The sequence below is a fragment of the Microcaecilia unicolor genome, chromosome 3 (genome assembly GCF_901765095.1).
Source record: "Microcaecilia unicolor chromosome 3, aMicUni1.1, whole genome shotgun sequence".
In the NCBI taxonomy this organism is placed as follows: domain Eukaryota; kingdom Metazoa; phylum Chordata; class Amphibia; order Gymnophiona; family Siphonopidae; genus Microcaecilia; species Microcaecilia unicolor.
Window position 1 is genome coordinate 58,754,409 of NC_044033.1, and position 12,344 is coordinate 58,766,752.

The 12,344-nt window shown below is 42.4% G+C and overlaps 1 protein-coding gene across 2 annotated transcripts in view; it reads right to left on the bottom strand.

Moving 5' to 3' along the window:
- CNIH3 (cornichon family AMPA receptor auxiliary protein 3) overlaps positions 1 to 11,400 on the bottom strand; it is a 111,801-nt gene extending 100,401 nt beyond the window's left edge. The window contains exon 1 of one of the 2 annotated variants that reach the window (XR_003941251.1): positions 11,076 to 11,400. Coding sequence is in view for 1 of the 2 variants with exons in the window: in XM_030194639.1 (XP_030050499.1) it covers positions 7,800 to 7,880 (81 nt within the window). In the remaining variant the exon portion in view is untranslated. Of the gene's footprint in view, positions 1 to 7,799; positions 7,978 to 11,075 lie in introns of those variants that run through there. The other variant, XM_030194639.1, reaches the window with a different exon arrangement.
- Positions 11,401 to 12,344: the final 944 nt, after the last annotated feature.

A 12,344-nucleotide genomic window follows, 5' to 3' on the forward strand; every position in this document is an offset into this window, starting at 1 on the left:
GGCTCCCATGGTGACTCCCCTAATTTGCAAAAAATACTGGTCTACGAACATAAAATAGTTCTTCTCTATCACCAAAGAGGCCATCTGCAACGCTCCGGACAAATCCTTACTGTCCAACACTTGTCTAATAATCCGAAGAGCTGACTGTTGTGGAATACTAGTGTACAACACTGTCATGTCTAACGTCAGTATTATAATTGATTGATCTTGTGGTATCTGAACTGAAGATAAATGATCCAACATATCATTGGAGTCTCGAATATACGACTGAATTTTAAACACTTCAGACTGCAAATAAAAATCCAAAAATTGAGACAAAGACTCAAAACAGAGACCCTATTCCAGATACTATTGGGCGGCCGGGGGATTATCAAGAGACTTGTGAATCTTAGGTGTAAAGTAAATATAAGGGATACTAGGATCTTTCCTTACTAAATGAATGAAGGAGTGGCGTAGTGGTTAGAGCACTGGGTCTCACAATCCAGAGGTGGCTATTTCAAATCCCACTGCTGCTCCTTGTGATCTTGGGCAAGTCAACCCTCCATTGCCTCAGGTATAAACTTAGATCGTGAACCCTCCTGGGACAGAGAAATATCCAGAGTACCTGAATGTAACTCACCTTGAGCTACTACTGAAAAAGGTGTGAGCAAAATCTAAATAAATAAATTCTTATATTCCTTAGCTGTTATGATACCTCATTCATTTGCTGTTTGTAACAGTGTTAATACTATTTGTAAATAATCCTGTGTCAGATCAGCTGAAAGCTTTTGCTAGAATGTTGTATCTAATAATTGTCAATTCGCTTCATACACATACCTCTCATAGTTCTGAACACTAAGTTTGTAAAAACTAATAATTAGGTTTTACTTTGCTTAGAATTCATCATTTTTGTATATTCACGGGCATGACTAGCTTGTTAAAGCTGTGATCTACATTGAATCTCTAATTGGGAAAGGTTGTGAGATATAAGAAATGATATAATGTATTGTACAAGTATTTGATTTTGGAATGTATCTTCCTTTCCTTGTCTTATAATATTATTTTTTCCTTATATTGTGTTGCTCTCCCCTTGTGTAAACTCTTTTTTTTTTCCCAAAAATTTTATTAGGGTTTTCAGATAAAAATAATAATAAAAACAGTAAAATAGAACAATAAAGATAGGACATATTGATAATAACTAGAGAAATGATTCAGAACAATATTGGTACTAGCATTGAGATTTATGATCTACTATGATACCCTTACGGGCAAGCTGGATTGGGAAAGGTGCAATTATGGATGGACAGAAGAATGTGATTTAGCAACTTAAGGAAAAATAGATGGTGAGAACAGAGAACAGAATGATCTCTGAGGAAGATAAATGCTGAAGTAATGTGAAGCATTGCTTAACACAAAAGGTATATAAACAATTGAATCAGAGCATTACGTTGGAGAGGCAGTGGCAGACCACGTTTGTGTCCCCTGCTCTCCACATGAGAAACTAGCATTTGTAAATTGTAACTTTCTCTTGGTAAATAATTAAAGAATTGCTTTTCTCATATTCGTGGCCTTCCTAGTCTTTTATCTCTCTAAATTGCAGGTGGTTTGTGAGTACTAATTTGGGGAGGTGGTAAAAAGACTAGTAATATAAAAATAATGCTCTAAGCACTCTTCTAGAACAGTGCACATGGGCAGAGCATGGGAGAGACATGGGCATGTCTTCCAATCACACATGCAATTTATAGAATACAGTACTTAAAGTTGTGGACATTACTTGCCACACCCAGGTATGCCCATTTACACCTGCCATCAAGCTGCTGTAAATGGGTGAACCTACATTTTGATGCACCAATCTAGGTTTACACTAGTATTCTTGAATGGAATCTAGGCACCTGTAATGGAAGATGTAAAGGATTGCTTTTCAACCCTGCTTTGTCCGATAATACACTCTGAAATCTTCTTTGACTGAAAGTAACTTTCCTTGTAAATACAAAAACAAGTTGGAATGTGGAAGATAAGGCATGTCTCTGATCAATTCAGTTTGTGCAGGAGGGAAACAGGATATGCTCGGAGTTCAGGAGATGAGCCACCTGGCCAGTGGTTTGTTTACTTGGGCCGAAAGCATGTGACTGCATCCTCATGTACATTCTTGTAATTTTCCTTAGCTCTGAACATGAGTTCTAAGCCTTATGAAAAGGGGAGTTTCTTTCAGTGATGGGAGATCATCTGTGAGTAATGTACGAACTACGCAGAGAACCATGTTTCCTGGTCAAAGAAACTCCTGGCTTTCGCTGTGAACAGGGCCCCCCCCCCCCCCAGCTGATTATAAGAGCCTGGATGATGTAAGGACCAGTGATAATTGTAGATAGTGTATTATTGCTTCTTTTCCTGGTCTAGGAACTCTTAGCATTGCTTAGATGTAGAGACCAGTGATGTAATGATTGTTTATAGATAGCTATATAACTAAAAAGAAACAATACCTATCATTGTGTGTATATAGCTAATCATTGTATATGTCTTAACCATTGTATATATCTTAATCATTGTAGATTTTAGCACCTCTAATAAAGGTCTCATTTACCTAATACGAATCCAAAAGAATCCACGGTAATTATTGAGTAGTCTGTGTCAGTGAAGCAGGCTGTAAATCCATTGCAGTACAGCGCCCAGATCCTGTTCTAGACGCTCCCATGCTGCATCCGGCACCCATATCAAGGCACCCTTTATAGAATTGCCACCATAGATGTTATTGGCCTGCTAGTTTCCTCATACAGCTTATGGCTTCCAGATCAACTGGAACCTGCCTCTGTTGGTCTGTGGTGCCATAACTATTCACTTGCAATGTTTTTATATATCCCCTCTCAACTCAGCCTAGGCATTGTAATAGCACTACTTGGCCATGGGGCACAAATTGCAGCTCCTGACTGAACCTGCCTAAAGCTGGCCACTAGATGTCACCATTGAACAATAACCGATGTCATTAGGGGAGGAGCTTTCCCAGGAAACAGCACTGATGAGTAAAGTGAGCTAAACAATCAAGCCCCTATCAACAGGAGTAGCTACCTTGTGAAGGTAATGTGCACAGTGCAGAATATCACTGTTCAGATGCCTCGGGTTTCACAGATTTTCAGCCCCTTACTAGTGACCTTACTCAGGTAGCAGCACTGGTGAGTAAAGCTGGGCTGTAGAATCAATCCCTGCCAACAGGAGTAAAACTCCTTCTCTTTCGGGACCTATGAATGCTGCCTTTGCAGTTTCCTCAGCCTCTGAGGATCCCTGCTCGGGTGCAAGATCCTGGTCCAGATCCCCTGCCTGCAGCATTTGCCACAGAGCTACCATGCCAGACCCTTAAGTACAAAGATTTTCATTGATCACACGTATGTCACTATCATGTGCATATGTATTCATATCATACCAGTTATTTTTTTTATTGCCAACTGCACAGCAGAAGTGTGTCCCTATGCCCAGCAGTATCTCAACCTCTGCACTAATTAAGGTGAACTTTGATTTTCCAGTTACAGCAATCATCCTTTGCCTGCCCTAGTTTTCCTGACACATTCCACTGTTTTTCTCACCCATCTTCTTCATATTCAAACTCTGTTATCCTAAGACTAGGAATCACCTGACTCTGGAAAAGAACACTATGTTATACTGCTGAACGCCAGCGTAAATTACTTTAATTAGATGTTATTGATTCTTCCTATCCCTCGACAGCCATTTCACTCATCCCGTCCAAAGGACATTATTATCCATTTTACCTACTTCTCAGGTTTCCAGAGCTGCTCCTGCTGACTGTTTGAGCGCTTCTGGACATGGATTTTTAAAATGTATTTTGGGTGGAGAGTGAAAGAAAACTTGATCAATTTAATGAACTTCACTTTCAACTCCTTATTTTTTTTGGTGAAAGAATTAATCATCTTTGCTCACTTCCAACCCTCCCAACCTTTTGCTCCAGTTCTGAGGATAAATCTGTGCTCCTCCTCCTTAGATTGTGGACTTTGCAGAAGATTTTTGTACAGTACCATCCATGTTGGGTTGATTTTCAGAGCAATTCTCTTAGGAGAAGTTTAAATTCTATTTTTTTTTTAATTTTTATTTTGCTTCTTTACGTAATGGATAATTAGAGGAACTGAGTACAGTAAATTAATACATAATATGCTCTATAAAATTATTCCCATAGTTTGGACTTTATGTCTCTTCTTTACTTCCTACAGAGCTGATTTCATGCAAGCACTGACAGAGACATAACTTCATTTATTGCAGCTCTTGTTTCTTGTGCACAGAAACTAGACCAGTGTTTCCCAAGTCTGTCCAGGAGTATCCCCCTTGCCAGTCAGGTTTTCAGGATATCCACAATGAATATGCATGAAAGAGACTTACACACAATAATACTAGAATACAACACCTATCCAACTATAATATAACACCTTTACAACTTTACTCAGAATATACTTTCCTACTAATGCTTGAACAAATCCTTTTGCCTTCTTTAACTTCTTGTAACACCAATTGTATGATGTAACCTGACATGGCTATGCCCTGACAGTGCTCTGTAAGCCACATTGAGCCTGCAAATAGGTGGGAAAATGTGGGATACAAGTGCAATAAATAAATAAAAATCAATCTCGTGCACATTCATTGTGATTATCCTGAAAACCTGACTGGCAAGGGGATACTCCAGGACAGACTTGGGGAAACACTGAACTAGACCAAAACTCCACAACTCACATTCTTTAACTGATCAAGGACCAAACATACAATTTTATTGTTAGTCTTTAAGAGCCGTCTACCAACTGCACCGATCTTTCTTCTGTTATCACTCCTTACATCCCCAGCCATTCCCTCCGTTCGTCGCAGGCTTCCCTTCTCACCTTGCCACCACCATCTCCAATTTGTCTCAATCTAACCCATGCTACTGCGTTTGGTCATCTCGGCCCTCACTTATGGAACTCCCTCCCAGATTAAATCTGCACTACACCATTTATTTTATTTATTTATTTATTGCATTTGTATCCCACCTTATCCCACCTCTTTGCAGGCTCAATGTGGCTTACAATGTGTTATTGTTAGTAGATAGTAAAATAGTAAATAACTGTTAGTGTTAGTTGGAAAGTAGTATCATCAAAGATTAAGCAAATGAGAGTAAGTAGAAAATATATTGTTAATAGGCAGTTCATAACCCATCTTAAAACCTGGTTATTTCGGTCTTCCTTTGGCTAACCCAGAACTGTCCTCTATTTCAGTGTTTCCTAAGTTGGTCCTGGAGTACCCACCTTGCCAGTCAGGTTTTCAGGATGATCACAATGAATATGCACCAGATTGATTTGCATACACTGCCTCCATTGTATGTAAATCTCTTTTTCATGCATATTCACTGTGGATATCCTGAAAACCTGACTGGCAAGGGGGTACTCCTTGGGAAACACTGCTCTATTTCTCCTTTCCCTTGTTTTACTCTGCCTGCTTTCCAATTGCATTTCCTTTTATCACTTTGATGTATAGCACCTAGTGCCACTTTGAGGGGCATAATCGAACGAAAATGTCTATCTCCATGGGCGTTTATCTCCGAGAACGGGTCCGTGAAGGGGCGGACCGAACCGTATTTTCGCAAAAAATAGACGTCCATGTTTTATTCGACAATTTGTGAGCTGGGCGTTTTTGTTTTTCAGCGATAATGGAAAATGAAAGCGCCCAGCTCAAAAACGAATAAATCCAAGGCATTTGTTCGTGGGAGGGGCCAGGATTCGTAGTGCACTGGTCCCCCTCACATGCCAGGACACCAACCGGGCACCCTAGGGGGCACTTTTACAAAAACAAAAAAAAGGTAAAAGAGCTCCCAGGTGCATAGCACCCTTCCCTTGTGTGTTGAGCCCCCCAAATCCCCCTCAAAACCCGCTGCCCACAAGTCTACACCATTACTATAGCCCTAAGGGGTGAAGGGGGGCACCTACATGTGGGTACAGTGGGTTTGGGGGGTTGGACGACTAATAAGCATTAAGCAGCACAATTGTAACAGGTGGGGGGGGGATGGGCCTGGGTCCACCTGCCTGAAGTCCACTGCACCCCCTAACAACTGCTCCAGGGACCTGCATACTGCTGCCAGGGAGGTGGGTATGACATTTGATGGTGAAAATAAAAAGTTGTAAAACATCATTTTTTGTGGTGGGATGGGGTTAGTGACCACTGGGGGAGTCAGGGGAGGTCATCCCCGATTCCCTCTGGGGGTAATCTGGTCATTTAGGGCACTTTTGGGGGCCTTATTCGTGAAAAAACAGGGTCCAGGAAAAGTGCCCTAAATTCTAGCTACAAGCGCATACTTTTTTTCCATTATCGGCGAAAGGCGCCCATCTCTGTTCGGGTGATAACCATGCCCCAGTCCCGCCTTCACCACGCCTCCGACACGCCCCTGTCAACTTTGTACGCTTCCGCGATGGAGTGCAGTTGAAAACGTCCAAGTTCGGCTTTCAATTATACCGCGCTATTCGTTTTTGTGAGATAAACGTCCATCTCCCGATTTAGGTCGGAACTTGGGCGTTTTTCTCGTTCGATTATAAGCAGGTTTGTGTATTTAGGCGGTATATCAAGCACCTTAGAATAAATAAAATAGCCACAGAAAAGCCTTTGACCCCCATTGCAACTCTTTAGGAATACATCAAGTTCACTCTTCCTCAGACTGCATTCATTAGCTAGTCCTTCTTATAGTCAAAGACTGATAATGGCAAATGGTCCCTCCCTCTAACTCCTCTCCTCTTTGTCAAAAAAGAGAGCTGGGTCCAGTTTCTCTTCCTGCTCTCTTTGACCTGACTTGTTTCCTTCATAATATTGGCAAAGACGATCCTGGAGCTGGCAGAATTATTAACACCTGCTGTGGCACTAGCACTGCAGATTATGAGGCCAACGAGGAACAAGGGCAGGAGTGCTAGAAGAGGAAGCTGTTTAGCACAAAATTTCTAATCATACCTGGTTCAAGGGTCTGCATCTCGGATATCAACAGTTTCCAGAAATAACATAAAGTTAGTTAAAAGGGAAACAGCAGTAGCACTAGATGCTAGACAAGTAACTCTTTGGGCTTTGGTTAAGCTGCCGCTTCCAAGACTCAGGTTCCAGCAGAAACAACACGCATGGAAGACATGGCATGCGGGTGACCACGGGGCCCTTTTACTAAGCTGCAGTAAAAAGTGGCTTGCAGTAGTGTAGGCGCAGGTTTTTCAGCGCACGTACCAAAAATGCCTTTTTTCCCCACTCGAAAATGGACGTGCAGCAAAATCAAAATTGCCAGGTGTCCATCTTGGGTGTCTGACCTTACCACCAGACACAGACCTAGCGGTAAGGAATCTGCGTGGTAACGACCGGCACGTGTCCACTACGTTCGGCAGAAAATAAAAAATATTTTGCAGACGCACCCCAAAAATGAAATTACCGCAAGAGCCACGCGGCAGTCGGGCGGCGGTAAGTTCATTTTGGCATGCGTTGGGCGTGCATAGATGCTTACGCGGCTTAGTAAAAGAGGCCCGAAGATACCAAGGCCCCCTTTTACTAAGGCACACTTACATTTATAGCATGCGCTAAAATTGTGGGTGTGCTAAACGTTAGAAATGCCCACAGGAGCGCATTGGCATCTCTAATGTTTAACATGCTCACAATTTTTCCGCACGCCAAAAACGTGAGCGTGCCTTAGTAAAAGACCCTATTAATACTTTAAGGCTCTACATTTGATAAGTTTGGAAGCAGGCATTTTTAACTTAATTGGAGTTTCTGGTTTGATTTTATTTCTCTCTCTCCTCTTCCCCCCCTCCCCTCCCCAGATGTGGGATACTCACATGCCAGATAGCAAAGAAGATGAGAGCCGCACAGAGAACCAGGGACAGCATATAGCAAAAAGCGGCGAAAGTGAACGCCATGGCGCAAAAGAAAAGATCGCAGCAAAACAAAATGAAAAGAGAAAAAAAACTTCAAATGAAGCGAGAAAAGAAATGCAAATAGGAAACCCCGCACAGCACTAGTACCGAGCCGAAAAGCAGTGAGAAAAAAAAAACCTGCACATGGTGTCCAGGCAGGGATTAGAGCAGAGCCTCTAGTTTTGGGGTCCTTTCTGAGTTTCCTTTTTCAGCAGGCATCTCGTGCCCTCCTCATTCAGAATTTCTTTTGCCTCGTCTCTCTTTTATAAAAGTCACTTTCTGCGGTCAGAGCAGTTTACACGGAAATGCGTCCAGCCCTTCCTCCTATTAACAGATCCATTGTGGGTTAGCACTTAGCAGGTCTCATGGACTGGGGAGTCAGTCCCCTAATACTGATGAGCAGGTCAGAAAGTATTTGTAGATCAGTCTGTCTCTGCCCGAGGAAGAAAAGGGGAGAAGCCCAAGGCTGCTGGAAATGCATCGAGCGCACCTGCCCAGGCAACTCCACCGACTCCAAGTGCAGGTGAGGAGATACAGCAAAGAGAAAGGGAGGGGAGGCGGGTTGGGGGACATCGATTTTCTGCACGCTAGAAGCTAAACTTATCTATTTTCAGGTACCTGGTGAAGAACTTAAGCAAAACGAAGTCCCTTTTGCGCCATCTGCTGGTGTATAATCATATTGTATTTGTTACCTCAGAATATAAACGTCTTGTTTCGGTTTTTTTTAAGAATATCATTAGTGAAACAGGTCAAATTTAAAGGCAAAAATAAATTTACACAGATGCAAAATTATACATTGCAAATAAAAACATGGCACTACATCAGAACCAGACTGCTGCATCCATAACCTTAAGATCAGTATACTTGCATAACATTTGAAGGTTAAACTGATTAGATACTAGGAAACTGACATAAAAAAACTTAATGGAGATTTGAGGTTTTTCACTCAGGTTTAGGTTTATTAAAACTTGCTATACCGCTCTAGTTGCCATAGCAGAACAGAGCTCTGTACAATCTAAACATTTTGAAAAGGTAAGGAACCCCATTTCAGCATTCAAAAGGTTTAAGGAAGGAAAGATAATAGAAAAAGAACAAGACATTAACAAGGAGAGGTTTCAGTGGTCCAAACCATCTCACCCTGGGTTATCAGATGGGGTTTGGTTTCCAAAGGCTTGCTTTAAAAAAACAGGGCTTCAAATTGGCCTTGAAAGACTTCAGTGAGAGGTCAGCATGAAGAGAAAGGGGTAGAGTGTTCCAAATGTGAGGGGAAAGAAAAAAAGAAGGCACAGTTTCTAAGTGAGCAAGTTTTGGACTGGGGAACAGTGGTCATTTTTAGAACAAAGAACTCTAGCAGTTGAATATGGTATTGTAAGATATGAAAGGTAATCAGGAAAACCAGTTCTGAGTGGAGGAGTAGCCTAGTGGTTAGTGCAGCGGACTTTGATCCTGGGGGACTGGGTTCGATTTGCACTACAGCTTCTTCTGACTGTGGGCAAGTCACTTACCCCTCCATTGCCCCAGGTACAAAAATAAGTACTGTATATATGTAAACCGCTTTGAATGTAGTTGCAAAATACCACAGAAAGGTGGTATATCAAGTCTCATTTCCCTTCCCCCCTTTCCCTTAACAGTCAGAAGAGCTATTTTGTAGGTGATCCGGAATTCAGCGGGAAGTCAGTGTTGACATTTAAGCAAGGGTGTGAGTGGTGGGCATGAAATACTACTGCTTCTCTCACCTTGTTATCATTCTAACACAGCAATCCTCCCTCTCTGCACACCCCCCCCCCCCCCCCCCACACACACACACACACTACTATTGTAATGTAATCTATGATTCACTTATACTTTCTAGCAATGTTACCTCTTGCTCTGGACCTGCAAAAGGGAGTAAGAACTCTCAAAAGCTAAATAAAAAATGTTTCACATTAATCCAATAAGAGCATATCATACATGTGTTTTTGCTTGTTAGACTGATGAGTCTTTAAACTCTTGATAAGCCTTGCATTTCTAACTACCAACTTATTATTCATTATATTTTACTCTTTCGCATTTAAGCCATTAGTGCCCAATGTTCCCATAAGAAGCCATATGGGAACATCCCATATGGGAACAATGGACTAGCTTGTCTTCGTGGTGCCCATCATGAAATTTGGTTGCAGTGAGAATACTGCCTGGGAGCCTGAGCAAAATCTGAATTGTGAGGCTATCAGGCTAAGACCCCAACCACATCTTGAACCAGGTCAGCTTCAAGGTTTAGGGCCGGAGTCCTAAGTATCAGACCAGCTAGTAATCTGTCATGACCATACCCCCAGGGTATGGGTGTGGGGGGCTTAGTTTAAAGGGGCTGTTGGAAAGGAGGAAGCTGTTTACAGCAGCCCAAAGGCTAGCCAGCCTGCATGTCTTTAAGGGCCTGATGCACAGAGCTTATCATGCTAGCAACATCCAATTTAGACTGGTTCTAGCTAGTTTAGCATTTACGTTATTCAACAAATAATGCAGAAAGGGGTTCTATGTCTATCTTACTGTTGGCATAGCAACCAACGATAATCCTATGCAAATATATTACAATGAGCTGTGTCGTCATGCCTCCGTTTCCAGGGGCAGTTGAGATGTCTGCCCTGGATGGTCCCGAGTCATGACTCCACTCCTTCTGTCTTGGTGAGGTTCCTTTATTAACTCAAAATCAGGTCCATTTATAAACTCAAGTATTTTACATTTAATCCTGGGTGCAGTCTTTCAAAGCCCTGAGCATTCAGTCACTAAGTTCATAGAGGCCCTGCCTAGGGCAGCCTTAGCAAAAGGGCTCAATTCAGCCTCCTTTTCCCTGTTTGCTTCCACTACAAAAGGTTACACAGTTCTTGGAGGAAAATTGGTTCACATGTACAAAGCAGGATCCTGTATTGGCCCCACAGTCACTAATATTGTGAAATAAGCCCCTACGGACCCAAAGTTCATTTATCCCTCAGAATATAGTTCTTCTGGAGATGTTCATTTATAACCAACAGTTCACCGCTTTCAGTTCAAATCACATTTCCTTCACCCCCTATATGTGTAGAGGTTGAAGGGACCCCCCCCCCCCCCTTACTATACCAGCAACAAACACCTGGCATCCACCCACTTGAGTCAGATTTTTGAACAATTCAGTGCGTGTCTTCTTTCAGGAACAGTTCTCGCAAGGAACCTAGCGCTGGTTCTAACCTTTCAAACTCCAAGACTTGAATTCTTCTTCCACTTCTGAGTCAGGTTGGAAGGTAGGGCTGCTATAAATCCTCTCAGTTTTCCCCCTTTTACCTTGGCCAATTCAGATATATCCATAGGCTCAGGCTCAGGCTCAGCCGCTTCACCTCCCTGGGAAAACTCCTGAACTTCCCCTAAGGGCTGCCAGTCCATCGGTTCTTCCCTCTGGGTCTCCTCCAGCTGCCTCAAATCCCCTTGATTAGCTCTCCTGAACCAGTCATCGCTCTCCCTTTCAGGAGCCTGGGAATCATAGTTCCTACTATCTCTCTTAGCAGGATCAGGTGTTCTATCCCAGGGCATCTGGGAACTGTAGTCTTCCTCCCTCTCAAAGGAAATGGGAGGTCTATTTCTCTGGTGAAGGGTGGGTAAGCTACCTCAGGGAAGCTGGGATTTGTAGTCCTTTAAGGCTTCAGGGTAAAACTTGCCCTTCTGGCTCCTTTCCCTAGGCTCCTCACAGCTGATTAGTATTATAATGAGCACTCCAAGCAATGCATAGAAAGGAGCACCTACCTTTAACATGCAAAATTTTCCAGGAGGTCTGGAGCAGTCGTAGCATGATGGTGATTTCTCAGTGGGACCAGTCTGCTGTCATATTGTAATAGTATTTATAGAGTGTGTTACATATGCCATGTGCATGTGACCCACATGAAACAGCACTCTGAAGCATATTGTGGAGATGCGTCCATGGCACCTGCAGCTGGAAAAAAAGCTACACATAGCTTTCATATATGCACATATAAACAATAAACCACCCAGGGCGTGAAAGTTCTCATGGAACCCTACAAAAAGAAATTGTAAAAAGTTGTCATGGATGGAAAAAAAAGGCTGAAGCATGTTCTGGAGTCACATAGCGAGTGACTGTTCTACGCATGCGCTAGGTGTTTCCCTGCCGAGATGCTTGCTGAAATTTCATGCAGCTCATTTGCATGCAGTTTCCTTTCAGCATTGCTCACTATTTCAAAATTCGTAACTTCAACCATGGATCGAAATGCATGTGGTTTTTAATGGCAGCTTTTGACCATTGGCCTCTAAGTCTACTGTATGCTGAATCTTTATGATGCAGTTTCTCAGCTCCAGGCTTCCAGTTCTAGTTCACTATTACTGTATTTTTACACATATAGCACGTGTTACATGTATTTTTACAAACCGCACCTACCTCTGCGTGCGACATACTTAAGTGTGCTATACCAGTGTATTTTTACTAAGAAGCACTAATTGCAAAATTTGTGT